This window comes from Melopsittacus undulatus, chromosome 1 (assembly GCF_012275295.1).
Source record: "Melopsittacus undulatus isolate bMelUnd1 chromosome 1, bMelUnd1.mat.Z, whole genome shotgun sequence".
NCBI classification, from domain to species: domain Eukaryota; kingdom Metazoa; phylum Chordata; class Aves; order Psittaciformes; family Psittaculidae; genus Melopsittacus; species Melopsittacus undulatus.
The window spans coordinates 104077621-104105332 of record NC_047527.1 but is presented as its reverse complement, the minus strand read 5'-3'; the positions used below and the strand labels follow the sequence as shown (position 1 = coordinate 104105332).

The following is a 27712-nucleotide window of genomic DNA, read 5'->3' as shown; positions in this document are numbered from 1 at the left end:
AAAGCACAAGAAGAGATAAAAAGGTGAAGTTTAAGCATCAAGCAAAAATATTACTAACAGGTTCTCTTACCCAATTCACTGTTGTCATCCACCAAAATAATTTCATGAAGGAGATGCGCAGGAGTGCGGTCCAGAACACTATGCACTGTGCGAAGCAAGGCAGAAAGCGCTTCATTGTAGAAACAGATGATAACACTGGCAGATGGCAGATCAGCAGGGTAGGACTTTTCTCTACATCTGCAAACAGAGATACAATAGTTATCACTTTATTTTTAGTGAGATTTCCATAGGGCTAGGTCTCTATTGAAACTTCATGAATAATAAGCAAACATTAAATGTGTAGAAAAAATCCCTAACTTGAATATAAAGAGCTCAGGTGTATAACAGCTATAGTAGGGCTCAGCACAGTAAGTTACCCTCCACATAATGCAGACTTACAATCAACACTGCTAGTTGTTAGAAAACAGAGGATATCACAGATTGAAGTAGAAGTAAAAATCACAGATCCTCAAGACACAGACAAGAAAAAACACCAATGGCTTGTTTCAGCTGCCAAAACACTACCTAGTACCCTCAGGCAGCTCAGACATGTACAGAAATGGCAAATATGAGGCGTATAAAACCCCACAGCTTTACTGCCAGCTGCTCAAGAACAGGTTGGATACCCCAGAATACCTCCAATGGTGATAAATACCTATCCAGACAAGCAAGGCTGGGATTCAGCCCGAAGATTAAGATGCTTACGTCTAGTCTCTGCTGTCAGGTGAGTGTAGATTTAGCCCACTCTAAAGCCAACAAAGTGCATTTTGTCAGCTGAAGAGCTCTGCATGCTTCATTAACTGCATTGCCTGGATCTTTGCTAATTATAATAAAAGCAGAGAAAACAGACTAACATGCAGTTATCCAAGATCAAGCATCCTAAACTGCAAGCTGAATCCCACTCAAAGCAGGACATCATTCTGTATTTATCCTTGTCTTCAAAACTTTGTCCATACCTCTAACAGTACCACAGATTAATACCATACAAAGATGCCAGGCATGAGAAAATACAAGAAAAATAAGAAACTACAAATGAAAGCCCAAAAGTACACAGAAAGAGCCTGAATTGCCTTGGAATGAAGTCAGCTTTTGGAAGAGACATTTCATCAATTACGATCCACTACATTTGTCCACACCAGAGAAACCATTAGAAAAACAGATGCAGGTCTATTTATTTTTCAACTCAATGTTAATTTGGGTTTTTGTTTTTTTATTGTTGTTACAGGAGTGGTTTTTTTTCAGAATAGTTGTCTGCCAATCTTACTATTCACAATAATTAAATTAATGTTAAAAGTTTGAATAAATGTATATCCAGTCCAGTTCTTCATTAAGCATTCTTAAAGCAAATTAAGAAACAGAAAAAAACATCTCTTGTCAGGGAATAGCAGTCTTTCTTCTTTCACAGAGCCTTGTTTCTCTGGGGCTTTAACTATCTATCACTTACTTCATCTAGCTGGCAAAAAGTTAGATCTCCAGCAACAACATTCAGTCAAAAAAAAGACAGAAGAGACCAAAGCATAAAAACCCTGTTTAAAGGATTAAAAAATCCTATTTAAAGAAGTCCTGTTCAAATACCTGAAAATCTGCCTTCAGCAACATGGGAGGCTGAAAGAGTTTAACAGAAATGTAGGACCTAAAACATTAAAAACTGCATTAGGTATAACATGAGTAACAAATCCTTGAGCATATGAAATTATACCATGTTCTCTGAAAGAAGAAAAATAGTACACACTTTGCATCTCTTGTATCAGGCACCTCCCTGTGGTATCCCAGTCGATTACTGATAAGCATATTGAAAGCATGCTTCTGGTAGCCCAAGTCTCTTACTTCCTGATCTTCTTCATTAAAAATCATTCCTGCAAAAGAAACACATCAAGATGAGGCTCAAAAATATCCTTTGGAAACAATCAGGAATTGAAATGTATGCTTTAATCTTCCCTAAAACATCACATCCATCAAAAATCCCTCTGGTTTTGCAAAGCGTATTTTGATGCAACTATTTTTGTAACCTCTTACAAATACATAGCACTTATAAGTACTACCTGTAGTATTCATTGCAGCTGTGATAAAATGAAATCAATCTCCAAAGACTGGTGGCTCCCTTGTATTTATTGTTTTACCACACATTTAAATGTCCTCTAATTCTTAACACCATCTAAAAACCAGTATCAAACAAGCAACAGCATACAGACTTTGGTACACAACACAGCAGCACCTATCCACACAGATGAAGTGTCGGCCATGGGATTTTTGAGAGAGAAAAATAGATTGACAGTGGTAGAAAACCCCTCACAATAGCAGCTCTGGTTTCCTGAAGTTTTCTAAAGCTGCAGTACCATAAAAATAGCTATGAAAGAACTATAAACTTCATGTTTATCTCCCCTGGGACTTTGACAGCAAGTAAAATGGCAACAGAGCTACTCTACTGATTATTTTAACAAAAGCATCAGCTGTCACTGAGCACGGCTAGTATAAGTAAGTGCACTGTTAGCGGCCAAGATGAGATCTTCAGTGCCATCCTGCCTGCTCACCTTGCCTCAGTGCCATAGGCTTCTCTCCCACTGGCCCATAAACTTACCAGTGTGAAGAGAAGCAAAACATTATGGTACTTCACTCAACTCTTCTACAGCAAAAGTGGAGGGGGAAGAGGGAAATGTGTCTGCTAGCCACTTCTGCAACAATCCAGGTAGCAGAGCAATGTCTCTTTATATTGTCCTGTTCAGCTGGCTGTACAGAAGGAGATGTGCATGTCCTCTCCAGCTATTATCAAGCTACAGTGGCAATTTCACTGAGATTTCAGTATAAGAAGCAAGCAAGAATCAGGTAATTTATCTCCCTCCACTCTGCTCATGATCTCCATTTGACTCAAAATCCGAAGAAACTAATTAACAAAGGGGTTCCTCATTCACGTGCTACCACACATCCAGGATAGTATGCTTCAGAGAATCACTAATTCATGCTGGAAGGCACAACTGGTCTAATCTGCTCAAAGCAGGTCCAACTAGATAAGTTTACTCAGAACTTGTGCGGTTAAGTTTTGAAAGCCTCCAGTTTCTCCAAGGATGGAGATTCTACAACCTCTTTATTTCCATATTTTAGCATTTGACCACCTTCACACTAAAAACATTTTTCCTCTTACCTAACTGAAATCTTCTCCTCACTCCAATTTCTCATCAAAAACCCCATGCACCTCCAGAAAGTCTGGTTCCATCTACCCTACAGCTTTCCACTAAGCGGCTGTTGACAGCAATAAAATCTCACCCCTCAGCCTTCTCCCTAAGGCAGAATAAAAGAAATACTCTCAGCTTTTCATCTCATGCTCTCCAGTTTTCAACAGCTATGCAAAAGTCAGCTGAGCTTAAGCCCAGGGAAAATGAGATGGGTTAAAAAACATAACAGAAAGGATCATCAAAAGTGTTGAGGCTTTCTTCTTTTTCAAACAAGTAGTCCTGTTGACCTTCAGAGCAGTGGTGTTTCAGCAACAAAGTCTACCTATAGGTGCAAGAGGACCCTTAAGAGGGAATCCTGTGCATCCACATTCCCACTCATCATATTTACCACCCTGTCACTTTTAGTCTTGAATACAGCAATGGCAATGCAGTTGCACTATCAAACACAAGAGTAGATGACTTCGCATTTATACAGGACACCAAGTGGGAATCACTGGATAGTGAGCGATATATACAGAAGATGAAGGATACACTCACATAGTGTGCCTTGTGACTGCCTATCATGCTCATGGATGAGTGCTTCCGATCCCACTGTGGATAAGTTGCATGGTGAGGGCAGAAACAAGGTGTGTTTACAGTGGCAGTGTCACTCTTCCAAAACCAGCAATCTAAAGAGTAAGTCAGTCCTCCTTTGAACCATGTGCATTTCCAAGTAACATTTGCAGACACCCTGCTCTATCATTCTTGCATACTCAGAGCCACAGTAACACCATGCCATGGTGTCAACTTAAAACATTTTCTTCATATAAAGCACAAGCTCAGGAAACACATACAAAATGTTTCATTCTACATTCTACCCATAACCAACCCTTAACTACTTTTTTGCTTCTGGATATGGATAAGAAATGGTGCTAGTATTTGTCAAATGTTCTCATAAAGAACAATATCCAAAAACAGAGGCAAAAGGCCTGAAAGATTTCAGTTCAAACAGCAGATAAAAGTACTTGAAAAATAAGAGTTTTGCAATCAAAGCATCACTTTAGGCTTTACTTCCACAGTGTTATGTGGCTCTCAGACTGAAATAAAAGAGATAGATTGCTCTACCAGATGACAGCTTGTTTCTGGCTATCACACGCCAACATTCTTTTCATTTACTTTTGCTTTGTGTGTTTATCACTGCCCTACCCTAGATAGACAGGAAGCCCTTTCCTGCAGCACCTGATCTAGTTCTAACAGAGCCAGCTGTCTCCTGATGATTCATGTAGGATTTATCCTGGCACTGTAACTACCCTTGGCTTTCACCAACCAAACCAGTCACTTGGTTTGAAGATCAAGGGACTTTTCAGTTAAAAAGCTCCAGTTTCTTTCCTGGACCATACTGAATAGTTGGAAAGAAACGGCCATCTCTGGACTGGCCTTCACCTCACTTAGAAATCATGATAAACATTTGTAATGCCACAGGGCAATTGGCATTTTTCCTACATATTCACACAGGTCAACTAAGAAACTGTAGTTTGGTAAAGTTCTATAAACTCTTCAAGCTTTTGATCTGCCACTCATTCAAAGTAATGACAGAGGACTTCAGTCAGATATGAGTGTTAAACTCTATGCCTTATTTCCCAAACCAGCAGCAGAAACCAATACCACAACACTCAGTATCTGCCCCCAGAGTTAAAACAAGTTTGCAAGCCAGTATGCAACATGCCTCAGTTTGCACATCTGAACACAGTACTGAACAAGTTGTAAGCAGTTAAATATAGAAAGCATTTTAATTTGGAAGGCAAGTTTGGAAGACAAAACCAAATAATCTCATTGATGAAATATGCTCCAATGAAACACACAGACTTTTGTTGGTACAAATTAAACAGGATTTGGCCCTAACCAATGTCATCTCAATAAATCTTTCACTGCATTTTCATCCCACACACATTTCTTGTACATGATTTCATGCTTCAAGAATACTCTCCAAATCAATGGGTACTCTTCACTATATGTTGTTATCAAGCTATTTTTAAGTGCACATGAACATATGAACAGCACCTCTGTAGCTAATTAAGGTTTATGTATTTGAGCCCAATCAATATAGCAGTAAACTATGAAACAAGCATACACTGAACCTTCCAAAAGGAAGAATTATATCAAGGGTAGACACCTTTCTGTAATCAAGTCCTCCTCATTAGCACTTACACAACACAGCTCTAAATGTCAGGCATGGTATATTTTGGATTAAACGCAGTAGAATAAATTTCAGGCAATTCCTAATGAGGAGTGCCACTAGTACCACCTGCATTTTAACAAACCAACCTTCAATTTCATGATACTATTTTCTCTAAGATCCTTAAGACAAATACACGACAGAAACAACAAAAGCCATTTTATATCTTATTTCATCTTCCCTTTTAATAAGTTGTCACTAACTCTAAACACCACTTACCCATTTCAGGAGAGAATTCAACCTCCCCCTTAACTGGGTCCTGGACATGATTTCCAAGGGGATTTCCTATCTTATTCTCTTTCTGTTGCAATTCGGGTACATGAATTGGCCCCCGCGTAAAACGAGGGTAGAATTTTTTTGGAAACGGCCTCTGAGGTTCCAGCCCCTTGACGGGCACATTCTTGAAGGATTGGCTCTCTTCACTGAAGTTGAAATACACAAAGAGCAGAAGTGTCCAGGTCACAGATGTGAAAAGGCACCCATAGCAGAAATAGCGTAGTGTGACACTTCCCATTGTAGACTTAGCATCGTTGAGGACCCATTCTCAGTTACCTGAAAGAGAGTGAAAACACATATGATTCTATGATACTGAGTGTGGTGCCTTGTACTTCATCAGGAACATCATCAAGACCCCAGTGATGCAACACAATTAAAGGTAAAGATGATTAATTTTTCCTCAGAACAGCTACATAATTATCTCACTTGCACAACAGTATATTCCTGGCATGCCTGCATTCATTTCAATCTATCACTATTTAACTAAAGATACTACACATAAGGACTGGATTCTTCACAGAATCACATAGAATGGTTGAGATCAAAAAGGACATATGGAGGTCACACTGTCCAACCCCCTTGCTCAAGCAGGGCCACCTTGAGCCAGTTGCCCAAAAGTGTCCACCCATGTCTATTTCTGTAGTTCAGTTCATATCCTAAAGCATGGAAGGAGAGAACACTGACTCAGCTACACAGTTCAGTACTTCTTGGTGCAAATTTAAGAACAGTCGCCATGAGCATCCCAGAAATTCCAGAAAACATGGGCTACAAAACAACAACACACCACCTTTACAGACACTCTTCTTTGCAGAAAAAAGGAAACAGATGTGACACACGGAAAGAGCTAAAAGCTCCAAGGTAATTTACTGCATTCCTGTGAGCCTCTGTAGACTCCAGAAGAGCTTCCATACCCCCTGGAGGAAGAGATGTCCACCTACGGCAACCCAGCCTAGATTTTCACTTTAGGCACCCATCCACTATCACAATTTCCCCAAAATATACTGGAAATTACTACCATAAGAAATCGCTGAGGTGAAGCATCTGAAGCTGGTGACAGCATTCTATTTACAGCCCAGGCGAACCAGGTAAACTTCGGAAAAAGTTTATAAAGCCTATAAAAAAGCCTATAAAAACCCCAAACAAAAAAATCCACAAACATTGACCAATAAAACCAAACTGAAAACTATACAGCTCATTTTCCAAAACTGAGAAAAACAGTAACACAAAGTTAGATTTCCCTCATCATTAGCTAGCCACAACAAATTCTTTGCACACTAAAAAAGAGTCAAGAAACCATTAAACCAACTTTCAACTAGCAAAAAAACAAAGTATTGGGGTGGCAGTCAAGGGTTTGCGATGATGCATTTTTCAGACTTCTCAAGGTCTGAAACTACAAGAAATCTTCAGGTCATCCTGGCAAACAAACCAGAACAATATTTATGAGTACAAACACATTATTCACTTCTCAATATGGAAAACTACTAAAAAGAGGTACAAGGCATTCATTATCCCAAAGAAACCTATAAAGATGTTGCTCATTTTCACAATGTAATTCTGAGTCTTAAGTGACTAGCATCCAAAAAATGTGTCAAAATTCCAGCTCACATTTCGCACACATTGTCTCCCTTCAAAAACAAAATATCTACAAAGTAAAGAAATAAAAAAAAAAAACCAAAAAAAACCCACAAACCCCCACCCTCCTCCAAAAACCTCCTAAAAAATAATTTACATACTATTCTTACCATGCCAAATTCCCTCACTTGCAAGACAACAATCTCTGCAGCTGTTAAGCCCAAGAAGCTTAAAAAGGTCTTAACCAGGTTGGAAATCTCACACTGACCCTGTGCACACAGATGAATGCATGCTCTGTGAAACTGCCTGTAACACTGTCACACAGAAATCCTCCTGCTTATCTGCAGAGCCATGAAATTTCCCAGGCAACAAATGCTTTGGGGCAGAAATTATTCAAAACCCCCTCATTCTAGCTGGCACAACAGGTTTTCCAGTTAGAGATGTACAGCTCAACAATCCCCAACGCCTTACTCCCTGTGCTAACAGAGGTCAATGGTCATACAAAGGTGAATGAAAAAAACACGTAAGGCTGCAAAGAAGCAAGATTAGATAAACAGTTATATCCTCTCATTGTAATAATTCTTCTTGCCAGACAGTGTGCAGACAATTAATACTTAGCCATAAAACAAGATCTGGGTGCTTGCCAGGTTGGGGTTTCTTTTTTTGCATGGCCACAAGGAGGTCGTCTGCTGTAAGACTTATCTAAGCCTAACATACTGCTCCTCAAAACCTGCTAGAGTTGTTTTTCCATTCACTATGGTAACACAGACACACTACCTTAACATCATGGCACATGCACTTACATTGTGAAACAGAACTGTTCTACTAAGATAAAAGTTACTGCAACAGAAAAGGAACCTTTTCATTGCAGAGCTGTTTGAGGATACATCTACACTGCAGCTTGCACAGGAAAACCAAAGATTATCCTTGCTATCTCAGGCAGCAGCAGGAATAGCAAAGTAGAATTCATCAGAGCTTCTTGCCTTTCTTTTACAGCTGAGAGCTTCACCTTTGTTCCCAGCCACACTCAAGTTAAAATTTACTCTGACCAACATTAAGCACACTCAAATTAAAGAGGAAGGGATAAATCAGTAATCACCAGACTGAAAATTGGGCTGCAAGTCCCTTCCAACTCCAAAAAGCCCTCTGCCCAGGCTGAAATTACACAGTTATTGTTACAAAGGCAACAAAGGCAAACCTGAGCTTGATATTATTTCCACATGCTCCCTGATGGAGCAGAACTGCTTCACCTTCCTTTCCCTTCCACTGCTTTGCAGTTTTGTAGAAGGATACAAAGGTTGAAGCACTGCATGTACATCAAATGGCAGAACCTCCACAATTCAGAAAACCACATCCTTTCAGTAGCTTGCTATTCAACCAAGACATTTGGTAATACATTTGGCAGGAAGATACAGACTCGCTATTTATTTTCTTTAAATACCAAATGTTTTGTTAGACACCCAATTTGAATGAAAGAAAAAGAAAAAAAAAATAAGTTAAGATTTAACTATGAAGAGCACATTGAGGCTTATTAGTTTACCTTATTCACCAACACATATGCATTTACACAACCACTGTCCTATGGATTTCAACCACTTCTTCTTTTAAGCAGCCACAGGAGTCATAATCTGTGTCAGAGCTGCGCACTCTGGTTTTAGACAGTTTTATGTCGAGCATGACTTCTTACAGATGTCTTTTAGCAAAGAGGCCACAGTAAGTTTTCAAGTCCTAAGAAATGTCAGTCCTGCTTGGGACCTGTCCTGAGGAATCAGTAGAAACTTTCCAGCCCTATACTTTTATGTATCAATGTGATTGTACTTTGTACACATCCTCACAGATCCTCAATATACTAAGAAACAAGTATCCCTGCGCTCATCTCAGATGCAACAAAAAAGATAACCACTTTGATACACACCAGTGGGAAGAGGAGAGGATACTTCAGCTGGTCACAATGCACCAGGAGGAAACAGTTCAGAGGCAGCCATGCGCCCCCGATTCTTACCTCATCCATCTCCCTACCCATGGCTTCCTTGTGCAAGCCATCTAGACACAGTGAATAAAAGCCTTAATCTGTCCAGGCTCCTCTGCTCCCCAGTTCTGTGAAGTATTCTAGGAAACACACTTTGCCAGTTCACCCAACAACTGTCTCTGACTGCTTATGCATGATCTTGAACATCCACCCTCTCCTAGCTGGTTTCTCCAAGCAGGGTTTTGAAATTCAGCAAAGCCAACCCATTCTTCTTTTGTTTTGCCTTTTTCCTCACCCCCTTTTCATTTTTATGTAAAAATGGAAACAAACTGTTCCTGAATACAGGAAATGCAAAAGATACCGCCTTTCAAATCCAAAGTGTTAGCATCTTTCTCAGCTCTGATACATGCTTTATGAGAGTAACATATTATCTGTTACAACATATATTATCTACCTTTTTAACATAACCCTAAAGCTTTGCTAATGTAAGCAGAGCTAGCAGCTTTGAACAGTTAGCTAGAAACAAATCAGAAAAGCAGAATTGCTTTACTCAGATATTAACATCGACTGGCTTGTAAGAAAAATACTGCAATACTGAGTCCAGTCACCAATAAATCACTATTTGGACACTACGGTTAGAATCCATTTTTACATATTTATTCAAATACAAAAGAAAAAGTCCGATTGCCATTAAAAAATACATATATATATAAAAATATATGATTTAAACATATGAAGTAGAACTGTTTCACAATACAGCTTCTCACAGATTTTACTGGTAAATGAGACTAGGTTAGAAGCATCTATCCTGTTTCTCCCCTTCGTTTCTGAAAAGCAACACAGCTGCCAAAAGTAAGTTTCCGAAATACCTCACACAAGAACTCATATAGTGAAGAACATCCAGAATGAACAAAAGACATTTTATCTCCTTTGGCAATATAAGAGCTTTCACAGCAAAAAAAAAAAAAAGAAAATAAATATAACACCTTTAAGTGCTTTACAAAGATTCATTCACATCCACAAGATCCTAGTGATACGTGAAGTTTATGGCTGTTTGCATTGGTATACTTAGGAATCCAAATATATTCCAATATGACAAACATAAATCATTCAAGGTGGCAGAACCTCCTACATCAGAAAATTACAATCCATTTTGGTGGCAACTGGGGTGGACCAAGAAGGGGAAAATACCTTGGAAGCCGCCCCCATCAGCACCAGCTCAAAAGACACCAAGACTGAAAGACACAGTATTCCAAGAATTTCTAACAAAATATTCTGCCTTTCAGTCTCTGTCTTGTTGCTCTGTTTTGACTGTCACATATTTATTGCCTGATAGTTTTCAGACTTTGGCAAAACTTTGGAAACAAGTTTGCAGAACCACATGCCAGAAATGCCAAGAGTAAAATATTCCTCTCTAATTTCCATGAATCCCAGTACAAAAGTCTCAGTTCCTTGTACAAGCAGTAAATCATTGATTTTTTCTTAAGAGAACTACAGCAGTTTAATACTAGTAACTCAGTAAAAGTCTATGAAAGTCAATCAGTTGCAAAGCTGGAAAAAAAAACCAACCTCCAGGAACCTACCTGCCAGATTTGAGCATCAGTAATGCCTTTTATGTTACACCAGCTTCTTACAGCATCCTTACAGCACCAGCATGACATTCATTTCATACATCAAGCCCAGAATCATTTATATTCATTTAAAAATCAGCCCATCAATGATACAACTTTCTTGTAGCCCAGACAGCTCAGGACAGTTTCTCATTAGTAACCTGTGCAGCAACAACTAACACTGACCCAATGTCAGCCTTCAGTATTTTTAATGGAGGGGGGAAATAAGCCACCCACATTTCCCAGTATTTTGGCTTAAAAAGCAAAAGTAGCTACAGGCTCTATAACTTGCCACTGTTTAAACCCTGACATTTGCTTGGATTAACCTCACCAGTTTAGTAAACACACTGTATGACTAGATATTTCATGACTGTGCCAAAATCCATGTTTGTCAGAGGTCAAACAGAGAACCAGATTAACCTCAAGGTTTTTGAAATAGGAGTAAGAATTATTTGAGAAAACCTTACAGTCAGCTTGTAGTTTTTCCAAGATCAGCTTTTCTTCCAGAAAAATAAGATGAAGACAGACAGACAACTCATACCACCCAGATTTCCTACAAGACTGCATGTGTATTTTGGACCTATATTAAGCCAACACACAATTGCATATAATCTTCATTTTAAAAGAACATTCTAGTAAAAAAAGAAAAAAATAGTATTCTTTCTACAGGTATTAGGATAATTATTTGCTGCATGACCTTCTACAGATGCTTTTTATGATTTATTTTAGGAAAAAAAAACTTACATGAATATAAAGTAACAGTACTTACAACTGCATTTTTGCTTTACTTAATAACCTTAACTTTTTACATGTTTCTTGGCCTCCAGGATGTTACGGCTACTACCATCACTCTTCTTCTATAACAAACATCAGCATGAACAAGCTTTCCTGTTTTCTTCTTGAGACACTAGCAAACAGAGGCATTAACAGCAGGATGAACAGAGGCCAGATGAGGAAAAAGTAGTACTCTAATACTACACTCATCACACAGAGATGCCATTTACAGTGGCTTCTGCACTTTCACAAGAATTACCTTTTTCCAGGCATCCTTTACATTGCAACCAGTCTCAAGGGAGAGTCACAGTCAATAGACTAACAAGATGAAAAAGGGACACCTTAGGCAGCTTTTGTTTCAGACTCTACCATACATCACTAAGAGCAACATCCACTGAACATAGATTTTTGAACACATGAAATGCAAACTTTCATTTTCTAATATCTCTGGCTTTTGCTCTGAATATATCAACCCAATTTAACTCCTTATAAAAATAAAACACCACAGCCTCCTATTGGATTGCTTTGGCACTAAATAGGACCTGCCAGTTTGCTTTTAATTAAAAACAACCATTAATTTATGGCCTTACAGGAGGGATGTGTCACTGTATTTTAAGAATTCAGTGGCTATATTTGACATGCTGTAGGCAGGTAACTACTCACATAAAGACAGACTGCTGTCTACAGGAACCCACCTCATGACATTCAGCAAGGACAAATGCTAAGTCCTGTACCTGGGACAGAAAATCTCCCCAGCCACTGACACAGCCTGAGGAACAGCTTTGAGGAGAAGGACCTGGAGAGGCCTGGCTAAACACAAGCCAGCAGCACGCCCTTGCAGCAAGGACAGCTGACAGAATAGGGGCTTATCAACAGGAGCACAGCCAGCTGATTGAGGGATGGCAATTACACCAGCCCACACAGCACTCTGGAAGACCACAGGCAGAGTGCTGTACACAGTTTGGGATTTGCCAGTATCAGTCAGACATTAGCCAACTGGAGCAAGTTCAGCGGAAGACCACCAAGATGGTCACAGGCTGGAACATTTGTGTTATGAGAAGCAGCTGAGGACACTGGGCTTCTTCAGCCTACAGAAGAGATAGCTTAGGGGGACCTAACAGCAGCTTGCTGCAAAACTACCTACAGGGATGTAGTCAAGAAAATAGAACCAGGCTATTTAGTGAGGTGGAAGGTGGGAGAATGAAAAAGTGGGAAAAAAAAATAATACCAATATAACTCCAGTCACAGCAATCCTCACTCACAGAAATATACTGTGGGCCATAGGCTGTCCTCTTGCATAAGATCGCTGTTCCCATTCATGTTAATGAGATGACACACTAAGATCTATTTTTAATTAGCCTCTGTAAGTCACTTCTAAATGCAACCTGAAAATCTCTGAGAGCCAACAGTTTAATCATTTTAGCACAGCTATATGACTTCATGTCATGCCACTTGAAATAATATCTCCTGGAATGAATACAGAATTTTGATTAACACCATACAGATAAATAATCTTACAATACCAGTAAGTTCATTATACATTATAGATAAGGAAAGGCACATAGACAGACTAGTTACATGAAGACCTAACTATACTATGAGCATGCTAAGTCTAAAAAGGATAAAGTATTTTAGGGACAATTTAAAAATTAATCTTCTTTATGTACTTAGGTTCTCACCCCTCACTATTTTACCAGTGACAAGTGACTCATTTATATACAAATTTGTATTGCAGCTTTTGGACTTTAACCAGAGATATCTAAATATTGCACACTGTCATTTTGAATCCTGTGGAATATAACTTGAAATGCCTCCTTTGGGAATGTAACTTTGCTATCAAGCTTTTAGGAATTTCTCAACTCCAATAAAAAAGCTTTACATAGCAGGTTGCCATACCAGAGTGAATGCAAACAAGCACTTTTATAATCAAAACGTGAAGCCCCTTCTTTACCCACCTCAATTTAAAATGCTCTCTCAAAGAAACTATCAAGTATCTTCTGTAGTAACATTTTCCATCTCTTTGTCAACTCCAAAACATACTAGGTTTTTTTCCTTACTGATAAAGGATACCTTTCTCCCCGCATACTCCTCCTCTCCAAGGAGTGACAGTATTTCACAAGGGCTCTCATTTAAGGACACAATTTAATGGAAAAAGCAGTTTCAAGTTTTGGACAGAAAAAGTTTAGAAGCATCAGAATCTCATGTTAACAAACAACAGAAAGGAACACCAGTTTTAGTTACAACCAGCAGCACAACACTGCATCAAGAAAAGTAACACAATAACCCAACCTGATTACAGAAAGCAAGTACGCTTGGATTAGAAACATGAGCTTACCAAAATCCTAGTGCTCAATACTGAATAAATAACTGCAATACAGTAGACAATTTCATGCCATTGCAGTGTCCTCATTCCCCCACAGAAAAGCTATCAGTTTCCCAAAACACAGTTACATGCACAGAATTTTCTTACCTAGTCGCCTAACAAGCATTGCACGGTAGGGCTGCATGGCTGGATGTTACTTAAAGCCATCTGGCATATAAATGTGCGTCATGCCATTCACAGAGTCCTAAAAATACCTTCTGCCTTTTTTGTCACTAATAAATACTGTCTCCCAATTGAAACAGCAAGATTTTCTTTTCATTAGCAAAACCAGCTCTCAAGGAAGCCAGAATTTCATGTACTGTCTCCAGACAAAGATGCATGCATTTTGTAACACAGTCTTTCCTTCTTCACCCACTTAAAAAACCCACACTGACAACTTATTTTTCCATGAATCTCTCTCACATTAAAGACCCATGTATCTAAATGTAAGTTTAACAGCCTTCCAGCACTGTATACAAATGCAAAATGTATGAGAGCTTACAAGGTCAGCTACGCACAAATAAGCTGCTTAATACCTTTTCTAAATGTTTAAAATCTACTTAGCTCTTCCTTGCATTTTATGTCTGCAGAGCTTACCAAAATAACAGTAAAACCACAGATATATGCAAAAGAATTAGATCAGGCACACTTCTACATTGAGTGGAACAGAAGAACACTCACCTTTTTCCAGAAGAGTCGGCACTAAAGAAGCAGTGCAAGGTTACATACTGAAAACACATTTACTGCAGTAGCAGTCAAATCCAGTTGGTGTCTTCATTTTCAGCGAACAATAAAACGCTGAGCCTGAAACTTAACGCTTTGCTGCTGAGTACTGCTTGCAAGTCCTAGCTGGGAACAGGGGAACAGACACAAGCTTCTCTATGACAACAGACTAATTTAGATGGGTCTTAGGACACGAGTGCTGCAAGGTTATTTCTCATTTGACTGTATACACTGCCCCAAGAGCAACGATCTCTTTCCCTATTTGGGAGTTTTTCACCCCCATAATTCTCTTTTTACACACACACACATCTCCCTTCTTTTTCAGCTGATGCATGATCCATATTGATCCATGGATTTGTCAACATAAACAAGACTGGTCATTTAACTGCCGTTCACTAGGAAAGCATAATCATTCAATGCATTTCTAAAGCATTCTTCATCACAATATCAACAGGTGATGCTATAGAAATGCATGAGAAAATGATCATTAACTTGTATGTTAATTGCAATTCTAAAAAAGCCTTTACTCCTCATTTTCCAAATCATTTGTTATTTGATAGATGTTCCATATTTTGACTGAAATTTTCTAGGTATGCTTTCTGCTTGCCTTAAGAAATCCTCATCAAAAGTGCTTTGAGCTTTTTTCCAGTCTTTCACAAGCAAAGTGAAAACACATTTCCCAATTCTAAGAAAATAAAAATAAAAAATCCCCACCAGACTTTGTTTGCACAGCCCTTCTGCCAAAAAAGCTGGCAGCAAACCTGGCAACAAAACAGACCTCACTGAAGTACTCCGGAGTGGGACACTGAAAACTGGGCTTGACCAGTCTCAGTCTTAAACCTGGGACTACTGACCATGGGCACTGAATTCTGCACAAGTTTCTCCTGCAAATCCCAGTTCTGCAGTTAGCACCAAACAGACATCTATCATCCACTTGTGCAAATTCAGTACTGAAATCAACAGCTGTATACAGGAAAAGCACCACACACAAAAGACATTTGCAAACTCAGACTAGAAACTTAGAAAGACTATACCTGAGCATGCATAAAATCCTATGGTTGGCAGCACTAACCTATCAGCTACTTGCTGTAGCCCACAGTCTGCCCCTGCAACTTGGTTTGGTTAGCCCAGGATCAGATACATTTATGGAGCCTGAGTAACAGATACTAGTGTAGGTTGCAATTAACTGTTTAAAGAAAAAAGATTAGGTGTATCAGCAGAACTGTGAGGGAGGATAAAACAAGTTACAGTTTAAATCCCCAAACTGCCTCTGATAGAAAAATATTTAACTCCTTCTAAACAGCTTGGAGTTCTTAACTCCTGTGATGTTTCTCCATGCTATTAAGAGATTGCACAATCTTAAGAGATTTCCTCAATACATCACATCCTTCCCGTTTTGCTTAGCAAGCAGCCATTGTTAAAAAATATAGAACTGAAATACTAAAAGTAGCCACTGAACTGAAATCAATATCCATTTGCATTCCTTATGTCCAGAAACAAAGGTTATCTGGAGGTTTTCATTCCAAGCATTAGCATAGAGTCCACAGTTCCCATGCCATTTGGAACAGCACAGGCATGGGACTTTCACTTTTCCCTGTAAGAAACTCTTAAGACCAAAAGACCCTGCCATCTTACTGCTTTTGGATCCATTTTCTCAACAGAAGTAATTTCTGTGCATAGGTTTCTCTACTTCCCTCATTTCCTCACTAATGTTTTCAGCCATTAATATAAGAGAGGAATACTAAGGCTATAAACCTACTGTCCTCTCTTCAACTCACTGACTGAGCCTGTGCAGTCACCAGATTGACCTATGAGATAGTATGCTTGAACTATTTGCTCTGCTACAGATTTTGATGAGATTTTTAGCAATTCAGCATCCCAACTCTCACCTATAAAACCTGACTGATACATTAAGGCAAATACATCAAAGATTCTGAGGCCACAATAACCAGAGATTATATAAATAAAAAGCAGAGCTCTGGGTCAGAACAGCAGTAACTCATACCTTCTTCTCTCCCAGCAAATCTATTTCTAATAGGAAACATTCTCTCTTTTTCCCATACTTAATACAGTGCAGTAATACTAACAAAGAGGTCCCATTGCTGGTATGACCATACCTACAACAAAAACACTTTCACATCTAAACTAAGCTATCCATTTAATATAAGCTTATCTTGCTAAATATTGTAGTGGACAACAGGGTAGGGAGTTTTTCAAATGTGGAAGTAAACAGACCTTCTATTAGCCATCTTCTGGAAAGAAATAAACCAAACCATTTTTGTGGACATTAACTGTTGGATTAGAATGACAAGTCACTAGCATAAAGAAATTTTACACTGCCTTTAAGAAGAGCAAATTTCTGCAAGTTATGCTAAAAATTAATTATCTTTGTCTTTCATTCCCTTCTATGTGATCTTACAGACTCAGTCTCTCCTTCTCCAGAGAAATCCCTTCTAGGAATGAATTGTGGACTACTCTTTTTCCATCCCATTAGTCACTTCTACTTATCTATTGCCAATGTTTCTAATGGGAAAACACACTCAGGATTTTGATGTTGCAATCAGGGATGTTGCAACAAGATGAATAGCACATCAAAAATACATTTTTCCCCACTTCACTAGAAGTCATGCTTTCCAACACATTGCTAGCACAGGTCAGTGTGCAATCCAAAACAGAGCCCTCTCTTGTTTCTCAAGCACTGCGTCTCAGTGTCTGCTGACACAAGAGAGTAGAAATTCATGCTGAGAAAATTAGCTAATCCAGAAAAAGAAAACTAAGCAAAGCACTTCTAACATATATGAGAGATATCAACAGAGACCAATTCGTTCTTGATGCTACACTTCAGGAATTCACAAAATAGTGAAAATACCTACAAAGGGCGATTCATATGGAGCCGTGTATCAAAACAAGATAGATCTGCACTTCCTGGAAAAGGATCTCTGTTTTAATTAAGGCCACCTCCAAGGTTTAAAGCATCTATATGCTATCCTTGGCTGCATAAGAAAATCTGTAGCATTCAGCCAAGTAATATGCGGGACATTTTTCCATAAACTAAAGAGAAGACTTCCATGAGCATGCTCCTAACATTCATCAAGTATTTCCTTAAATCAGTTTGGCACATAGGATTTGTTTACTGAAGTACCCTTCTTTCGGCATGCCTCTGCAAGTTTATTAGCTTAACCTGTCCATTTAGAACAGGACTTCTTAAATGGTCCAACGTCTCATAGTTGAAGTCTTAAGAATGACAAAAAGTTATTGCAGGTCAGCTTATCGTTCTGTAACATTTCTTTATGCACATATTCCTTCCCTCTTGTACAGTAAGAGAGATTTGTTTTTGTCAAGGTAGCTTGCTCCACAGCAAGAGATTAGAGCATGCACACAGCCACTGTAGCACAGCTGATAGAATATAACTTCTCAGTCACAGCAATCCTTCAGTGTCAGAAGTGCAGAAATTGCAATGCTGCTACCGCCACAAGAGAGAAAACCACAACAGCTCACCAGCTCCAAACTGAACTTAAAGCCAGCAAAGACATCAGAATACCTACCTGCATGCAGCATGGGGCAGTGAAATCTGGACTCCTCCCTGCACACCTATTTCTCGCTCATAGTACAAAACATTAAGTAGGCAGCACAAAGTCCTGAGGTTCCCTGCGTTAGGGGTTTCTAGCTAGTGTAAACAGTGGAAAAGCTGATTCACCACTAAGCAGTGTATTCCAGTTTCAAACATGCAAGTTATCAGGCTGCCAGAACCCTAGACTCCACAAGAAAGGGCTGAGACACAGCACGTAACTCTTCCAGGAGCTTCAATCCATACTCTACATTTAGGAACAATATCAGTCATTTAACCTACAGACTTGGTGTATTTTCACATCTCAGGGAAGCAGTTCAGAAGTTCATACAACAAAATACATGAAACTTTGTATACTTGCAGCCAACTTTTGATTGAAACTGGGTGATCAGATTCCTAATTTTCCCCCTTTTTTGTTGCAGTGTATTTCTAGATTTCTTAGACTTTTCAAATAAAGTATTTACACTAATTACTACAGAATGCTGACTCACATGAGAAACACGCTAGAGCACAGCTGAAGGATGTGGTGAATACTATCAACAAAATGAGCTGAACAATGCATTTACTGATGCTACTAAACACTGGCTTAACAGCCAAGACATTTGTACTAACAGTACCTCATACATTAACACAGTAGCTGCAACAGCAGATGCATTCATCTCCATAAACCACCATGTGTTTTGAAAAGAAGTCTTCGATAACAATCAAGAGAGATGATCTACCTCCCACACTCTAACAGGGCCGAAGAGTTAGAATTCCAGAGACTTCACCTCTGGAATACTTTTTCAGAAAAATATAAACATTAATTTCTGCACTTGAAATATACAAACATGCTTTTTGCTCTTCAACAGCAAGCAAATAACTGTATTGCAGCACCTCTCCAATACGAATAGTACTAAAGAAAATTACTTCATTTTAGGGATACCTGTAACTGCAGTATTGTCTAGCCAGGCAGATGAGACTGTTCAGGAAGATGATAACCTGAACTGTCACAGGAAGGAATTACTGTTTTCGGTTTGGTTTTGTTTTTTTTTCTCCAAAATGTTATCTTTTCCCTTCAGCTGGAAGTCTCCCCTTACTTCTCCACTTCAGTAATCACAACACAGATGATACAGTGCCAAATTCAACCTGCCAGCTGTTCAGATCCCAGCCTTTTTACAGAACCTGCTGAGGTTCTCAGATCCTCCCTCTGTTCTTTTCACCCCCATGGTACACTATTCTTTCTTGCTGGAAGATCCAAAATCCCCATTTTTACTGTCTGCTCCAATACTTCTAATCTCATACATTTGACCCACAGTTTATGCAACTCCACACACATGCCCTACAACTACCACTAAAAATTTGAGTTTTCTAGCACTTACATGAGGAAACATGTTTTCCACAGACAAATTTTCAAAATACTAATAATCCAACTTTATTTCCCTTACCTTGCTGTTTCAGCACTTTCTTCCTCCTAAAAAGCGTGAATCACACCTACTGTTACTTTACATCACTAGAAAAATGATGAACCATGCAATTCACCCATTCTCATCAACTACCGCCACACAGCAGCTTATCAGGAACTCTAACTTGTGCATAATGGACTACCGATTTGCATCCTCTTAGATAAAGTAATTAGCAGAAGATGGGCAACAAGCCCTGATATCTGCAGTCAGAATTTCTTAAACCAGAACACATCACTTAGACTGCTGGCTTCCTCTTCTGGGCTGAGATGAAGGCTCATTAGAGCTGCAGTGTTATTTGTTTCCTTCCCTGCTGCAGAAGAGCTTCTAAAACTCCGCAGGAGCTTATCTTACCAAGAGGAAAAGCTTATGCAGAAGGCACGCAGCTCTTCAGAGACAGTTATACTGGGAGAGGCCAATTGCTTGTTAATCAAAAGCCTCTTATCTGGAACCACCTGGACCCTTATGCTGTTCTAAAATGAGGTCTAGAAATCCCAGATGGAGTATTTCACATACACAGAGGTTCTCTACAGAGTAGCAGGGCAAAAACAAACTGTCAGGAAGAGGTTGGTACCATCCTTTCCTGGGCACAGCCTGCACTTGGATCAGCTTAAGCTCATCAGAGATGTCTCAGAGCAGCCTCCTATTGAGATGAGATCCATATGAAAGGGAGGAAATAAAGACTACTCTTTCTAAGAAGGGATTTCATCTTATGTTGAAATAAATTTACAGAAAAATTCTAAAAAGAACAAGTAAGCATGTTGGCAGAATGCTGCTGATCCTGCTCACCTGCAGGATTACTGTACTGGCACAAAGAGATTTCACCATTCTTTCAAACAGAAAGCAATACTCCAAACATATAGACCAAACGGATATAGCACAGATTGTTTACTGAGCAGCAACAAAGCCTGATCATGAGATATTTTTTAATTTGGAAGAGTATGGGCTGTACTTTATCTCTTGTTATAAAGTTCTGTTAGGTCTACTGCAGCTGCCCTGCAACTGACAGTGAAAACATTTCATAATACAGTTTGGCAGAGATGCTGTACTAGAAAGCATTAGTGTTTTAATTAGTCTCAATGGCAGTTTTAAGGCTGACACCTATAAAAAGAAGTGAATGAAGGTCAAGCAGCTCTCTGGAAAGGCAGTTTCTGAATGCAGTTTGCTTGCAGTGCCACATTCAGCAGAGTCCGACCTGCTTAGCTCCCCACTACCAGCAGGTTGCTTGTTCAGCTCCATCTGTTTGCGTGCAAACAGCGGATGAGAGAACCTTTCTTTTGCTTTGCAAGTAACTTGGAGTCAGTTAATGAGCCATCCGCATTTTCTATTACAGCCTTCCTTATAAAGATTTAAAATAGGGAAAGAAAAAAAAAAAGAAAGAAAAATACCACATGGCAATAGCAGCTGACTACAAGGGCTGGAGTTCAGCCACATAGAATAACACATATTTGCTAAGAGGAAAAGAGAGCCTCAGTGTTGCAAAGTATACACTGAAAACCACAGGAACAACAACAAACAAAAGAAAATTTTAAAAAATGTATAAACTGTTTAAAAATAAATGTCCCAGTCATAAGGATAAGAAAGCTTTAACACACCACGGGGTCAATCAGCCCTCCACAGCGCAACAGCTGCCCTAGCCCTGCAGATGAATCAATGAAAGGAGCAGCAAAACACGCACAGCTCCTCACGTTTCGGGCTGACAGTTGTATAGTTTCAGCTTACCTGCAGGCGGGCTACTACTGCTGCTGCTCCACACACATTTAAAGACTAACGAAATACGAATTACATTGTTTTCCACCCTATGTGGCACAATCCGCGCCGGCCCAGGCAGTGCTGCTGCCCAGGTTGACCTGGCAGCCCTCTCCATGCGGCAGGCTCGGCCACCGACCAACCCGCCGCAGCCCGCCGCCGGGAACCCACACCGCTTGTCTCAGCCTGAAACGGGGAAGCCCTGAACATGACCGCGGCCGCCTCGAGCAAGGCAGGCAGGAAACAGGACTCGCTGCACCCCAACCAGATTCCGCCGCTTCCCTTAGGGCAGGCGGGAAACCCGCAGGGGCCGGCCTGATGCCGCCACCAGCCCCATTCCTCACGCCCGAGGGCTGCCCCTTACACCGGAGCCGGTTCCCCTGCCGGGGCCGCCTTCCCTCACACCCCAACCATGTCCCTCAGAGCCCCGGAGCCGCCAGCCCGCACTCACCGCGGCGGCGGCCGGCGGGACGCGGCGGCGGCATCGCCTCTCCGCCGGCCCCGTGCCCTCAGCGACTGCGGCGGCAGCGCGCACCGCTCCCGCGCGGCTCTGGAGCCACGTGACCGCGCCCGCCTCCTTCCCCAGCCGAAGCCGTCACGTGAGGCGGTAGGGGCGCGGCCGCCATGACGGGAGGGGGGAGCCCGGTCAGGCTGGGAACATGGCGACCCCTGAGGTGGGGAGGCGGTGGAGTTTCTGACTGGCGCTTTTGTGCTGGGCCGTGTACTGGCATGAATCTATGGGGGATTCACGGCTGGAGGACTGTGGATGTGCGGCCTTTGGTCCCCCTGTCTCCTTAGAGTTGTACATCTGCCCATTCTGCCAGGCTTGTGCATTTTCCTGCCGCTCACTCTGAAGATTAAACCCTGTAACAGTCGCTCAAGGAACTTTGGGCTTTATGGCTTAATGGCCCCTGGAAGCACATGTCCTGGGGCTTTGAAGGGAAGGAAAGGGGCATAGGTCAGGTTGATGGAGGATGTCTGGCTAACTGGCAATGTTTTCCTTACCATGTAGTTTGACTAGCTGTCTGGAATGTGGGGTCTGATCACTTCAGTGGGAAGGGGAAAATAGCTGAGAGAAATCAACCACAATTACCCCAAGATAACCCAAGCTTAACAGTTAATGTGCATCTATAGTTGATGTGCTGTTACCCCTGCATCATAGTGACAAAGAGTATACATATACAGAGGGGCATGGTGAATCCTTGGATGTTTCATATCCAGAGTAAGTGATGTAACAGCTGACATGGTAGACAAAAGGGTGGTGGGGTAGATTCATAGAATCATAAAATCATAGAATCACAGAATAGTTAGGGTTGGAAAGGACCTTAAGATCATCAGGTTCCAATCCCCCTGCCATGGCCAGGGACACCTCACACTAAACCGTATCACCCAAGGCTTCGTCCAACCTGGCCTTGAACGCTGCCAGGGATGGAGCATTCACTACCTCCCTGGGCAACCCATTCTAGTACCTCACCACCCTCACAGTAAAGAATTTCTTCCTTATATCCAGTCTAAACCTCTGCTGTTTAAGTTTTAACCCGTTACCCCTTGTCCTATCACTACAGTCCCTAATGAAGAGTCCCTCCCCAGCATCCCTGTAGCCCTACTTCAGATACTGGAAGGCTGCTATGAGGTCTCCATGCAGCCTTCTCTTCTCCAGGCTGAACAGCCCCAACTTTCTCAGCCTGTCTCCATACGGGAGGTGCTCCAGTCCCCTGATCATCCTCGTGGCCCTCCTCTGGACTTGTTCCAACAGTTCCATGTCCTTTTTATGTTGAGGACACCAGAACTGCACACAATACTCCAAGTGAGGTCTCACGAGAGCAGAGCAGAGGGGCAGGATCACCTCCTTTGACCTGCTGGTCACGCTCCTTTTGATGCAGCCCAGGATACGGTTGGCTTTCTGGGCTGTGAGTGCACACTGAAGCTGGCTTATGTTCATTTTCGCATTGACCAACACCCCCAAGTCCTTCTCCATAGGGCTTCTCTGAATCTCTTCTCTGCCCAACCTGTAGCTGTGCCTGGGATTGCTCATCACTGAACTGTCTTCAGGTAGGACCTGACTTGGCAGGAGTCCTTTCAGGATGGGGGGGGGAAACTCCCAAGCGTGTTGGATTTGTAAACCTTGGTGAGGTTTAAGAATAAACTGTCAGATTTGCTCAGCACAGTCAGGATGGGGAACTTTTCTTATGAATACACAGATACAGAACTTGAGCTGCTGAGTGATGCTTTGAAGATGGCAGATTTAATTTGAGTGAAGTGGAAATTTAAACAGGGTTGACAAACCCAAGCAGGTTCTTTCATGGATATTGCCCCTGGTGTCCAGAGATTATGGCAAGGTGCTTTATAATAACATAAATAGAACAGAATACAGCACTTGTCAAAAAGCTATAGCTACAGCATTAAAGTACAGAGGGCAAAAGGCAATACATAATCAGAAGCTAAAGTGAAAGAAAAAGGAGTGACTGTGGAGGGGTTAGTAGGTGGATGACAAGGAGGTAGCAGGGATCAATATGAATGTGTGCAGTTAAATGAGATAGCCATATAGTCAGCACCCCTATCAGCCAGCTTTTCATAATTCCTGTTTCATAATGGCTAACGTGCAGCTTTGATCTCTCATAATAATTTAGCCCAAGGACCGGTGGTGTGTGTTAAGCTGTCTTAGGTAAAAGCAACTTCAGCACATATGCTATCTGCTTTCTCCAGAGCCATTATCCTTGAAGTCTTGCTAATTTGGCCAGTTCTTGCCTGCCTTGTAATTCCAGGTACTTAATCTATCCAAATAGGTATTTTAGTTCTTATCAAAAAGAGTTTCCCTGATGTTTGGATTACAATTTTATTAACAGAATTAATAAATGCTACTTTTTAGTGTCCTTTACTGTATGTTATTTGAGATATATGTTTAATTTGTCAAAATCCCTGATAATAATAATCTACTCAACTCAATTGCTTAATATACTCTGTGATAACTTGTTGATGTTAACTAATTGACCCAGTTCCTTCATGCTCACAGCAAGGGACAAGAACTCATACGAAAGCTCTGGCAAGAAGTCGTAACCCAAAGTAATCTTCTGTCAATATGGGTTGCAGTTAGGATTTGGGATTCATATGTACTCAAGCACTGAAAATTTGTCTATCAAATTTTTCCATTGTTGACACATCTCAGTCACAGAAATGGCATGAGAAAGAGGCACACTGAGTTACAAAATATATTCTTTGAATCCTGTCTCTCTTCTTAGGTTGGCTTTTCTACTTTGTGAAAAAAAAAAGAAAAGAATAGGCAAATATCCCCAAATTTATGTATATATACATGAATTCCCCAGAATTAATGCATACTATTTTTCTAAATCCAAATTGTTCACAACTAATTTCTCCAGTTAATGTGTAGAGCTTGTTGACCAGCTGTGGCAGAGAAGACTGGAGGAAACTCCAACTGTTCTTTCAATAACTGGGAGAACTTGGCATTTGTTTCAGTCATTTCCTTTTATAACAGTTTTCCTACATTTTGTCCATGACTGAAGTCAGAGTCTGCACATCCCCTAGTAGAGTTTCTATGTGATTGTAGTTTTGAATGGAGTAAACAAACCTTTGTAAGTACTGGATGGTTTATTTGGAGTATTTGAGGAAAGAGGAAGTTTATCTGGTTGCTCTCAGGCTCTCTCTTCCTGCTGTTACTTTCGCTGCATATCACTTAATGTGGTTTTTGCCTGCTTTCCGAAAGAAAGAGAGTCAAATGACAACTCAGAATATGTATATAGGTTTATGTGATCTGCTCTCTCCTCTCAAATACTTCTGAAATCTTGGGCTATATTAATCAAATTTTATAGTGGGCAGAGATCTCAAAGAGATTATATTCTAAACAGCTTTGCAAAAATAGACGCCTGAATAGAAGAGAGAGACTGTTACCCTCTACTGAGGAAAAGCCTGTAGAGCAAGTTCATCCCATGTGCCCTTAAATTCATTATGAGCACTCAGGAATGAATCCATGGAGCTGTTGTGGCTAGTCTACTGAAAACAGTTCTGTGCTTTGTAGTCAGTGAAAAGGCAGAAAGAATGTTAGGTACATTGGATAAGAATAAAGAATAAGATGGAATACTGTTGTAAAACACAAAAAATGCTTGTACATCTTGAATATTGTCTGGAATTCTCCATAAAGCACCAAGGAAATTGAGCAATGAGCTGATCAGAGGTGTGGAATTGCTTCCTTAAAGGAAAGGGGGAAAAAAAAGGTGTTTAAATACACTGGAATGGTTTAACTTTGAAAAGGACTATGAAGGAATGTGATAGTGGCATAAAAAACTATTATAGTGAAAGTGAATTCTGTGTATCTTATAGCATAAGATTTAGGTGTCCTGAGTAAAATTTCCAGGCAGTACATTTAAAGGGAAAAAAAAGAAAGCATGTTTCCTCCTAAGTTATAGTTGTAAATTGCTGCAAGTGTATTGTAGAGACCAGAAGTATAAATGTGTTCATGAGTGGATTAGAAATTAAAATGGAAAAAATGTCCATTGAGGCATTTTAAACATAATGCTAATGCAGCTGCCAGCTCAGGAAATCTCCAAGTAAAGGAGTGGATTCAGCCAGCAGATTAAGACACCTAAATTTAGGTTTCAGTGTGTAGGTGTCTCCATGTAAACCAGATGTCTAAGCTCCCCATATACTCAGTAGAAATCTAATGTGGGATTTAGTTACATAAATGCAAGCATCAAATGCCATTTTAGACATTGTGGAATTTTCTACCTGTCTTCCAGTTCCAAGAAGAAGTAGAACTCCTAAAAAGCCTGAAGTCTCACATGGAAGTCTTTGATATTTCACACCATCACAGTTGTCACTAAGCTCTGTGGTTAGAAAGCTGAACCCTGCTCATGGTTGATACAGCAAGCTATTCAGACCATCTTAAGGGTCTAATGTATCAGTGTGTTTTGAAGAGCTGAAAAGCTCTCAGCTTCATTAACTGTTTGGGTAGTTCTCTATTGACTGTAGAAGAAACTTGAATTCAGATGGAGACATCTGCATGGTGACACTGCAGTCTAGGTGTCAGAATGTATAGGCTTTGCCAGGCTGTTCCAGGGGGCATATAGTTTATCTTTTTAATGCTAGCTAGTCAGCCCACCAAGTTGGTTCAGCTGGGTTCAATTTAGGGGAAGAAGACAGGAGATTATGTGTGAAAAACCTTCTTAGAATACTCAGATTTGTTGATAATGAGGATTGTGTGAAGTTTTAGATTCACGGTGCGTTGTATAATGTTGCACTGATGTATAGTGACACTTTGAACACAGCTGCACAATTCCCTAAGCCTGAAAGAATCCAGATGGCAACCACAGGTACTGGCTGATGAAGCCACCAGAATGTCAAATTCATAAACTATTAGATTCTATAGCTCAAAGGGAAATTTTGTACAAAGGTAAATCAAAACTGATTTGTTTGATGACAGCCTTTACACCCTTCTGTGAATCAGACCAGTTAGATCTTGTTAAAGTAGCAGAACTTGCCCAAGAAGAATTTGGGCTAAGATTCAGGCCAAAGAAACTAGGGAGAAAGATAACTAGAAAAGCTAAATGATGATCAGATAAGTTTTGGAAAGCAGAATCAGTTTTTTTCTTCAATCTCTCATGCTTCATATTATTTATGTTTTCTCATTGGAAAGGCAAAACTTTTAGTACTAATGTTGTCCCTTTGGGCTGATTAAAGTTTTAACAAAACAAGTCAGCAAATTCTAACTTTGTTTTTTTAATACCTTAAAACAAACTGTGAAGGAGCATTTCTGCCTTTAACACTGCACTGGTCATCAGTTGTTCTGCTGCAGCAGTGTTCCCATTTGATATTTATTGACAGAATGCCTTGATAGCACAATAAAGAATAAAGGCTCCCTCCTAGCACCACTGTTGTTAACAGAGTATCTGTATCTCTCAAATGTCCTGCTCTTCAAGACAAACCACAAACAAGAACAAACCTAATACAATATAATGGGAAGGTACTCTCCTTTTTCCCATGTATGTGACACAGATAAACATCTACCAACCAGGTAAATATAGTAACATAACCCATACTAATGAAATAAAAAAGAAATTGTGGACTGAAATAATGAGCACATGTGATGTGGCCCAAAAATCTGCAGGAACATGAGGAAGAAGCCAGTTGTGTGAGTGACAGACAGTGCTTGGGAGAATTAATGGATCTAAGGATCTTGCCATGTTTTGTCTTAGCAAGGAATTGCAGCACTGAGCATACAAAGAATGACAG

The 27712-nt window shown here is 40.3% G+C and overlaps 1 protein-coding gene across 2 annotated transcripts in view; it reads right to left on the bottom strand.

The window, feature by feature from the left end:
• GALNT11 (polypeptide N-acetylgalactosaminyltransferase 11) overlaps nt 1–22012 on the bottom strand; it is a 49004-nt gene extending 26992 nt beyond the window's left edge. Inside the window, exons 1-4 of one of the 2 annotated variants that reach the window (XM_005150033.3) lie at nt 21921–22012; nt 5644–5976; nt 1772–1895; nt 71–237 (exon numbers count right to left, since the gene is read on the bottom strand). In XM_005150033.3, coding sequence (XP_005150090.2) covers nt 71–237; nt 1772–1895; nt 5644–5938 — 586 coding nt within the window. In that variant the 5' untranslated portion in view covers nt 5939–5976; nt 21921–22012. Of the gene's footprint in view, nt 1–70; nt 238–1771; nt 1896–5643; nt 5977–14668; nt 14759–21920 lie in introns of those variants that run through there. The other variant, XM_031049866.2, reaches the window with a different exon arrangement.
• Nucleotides 22013–27712: the final 5700 nt, after the last annotated feature.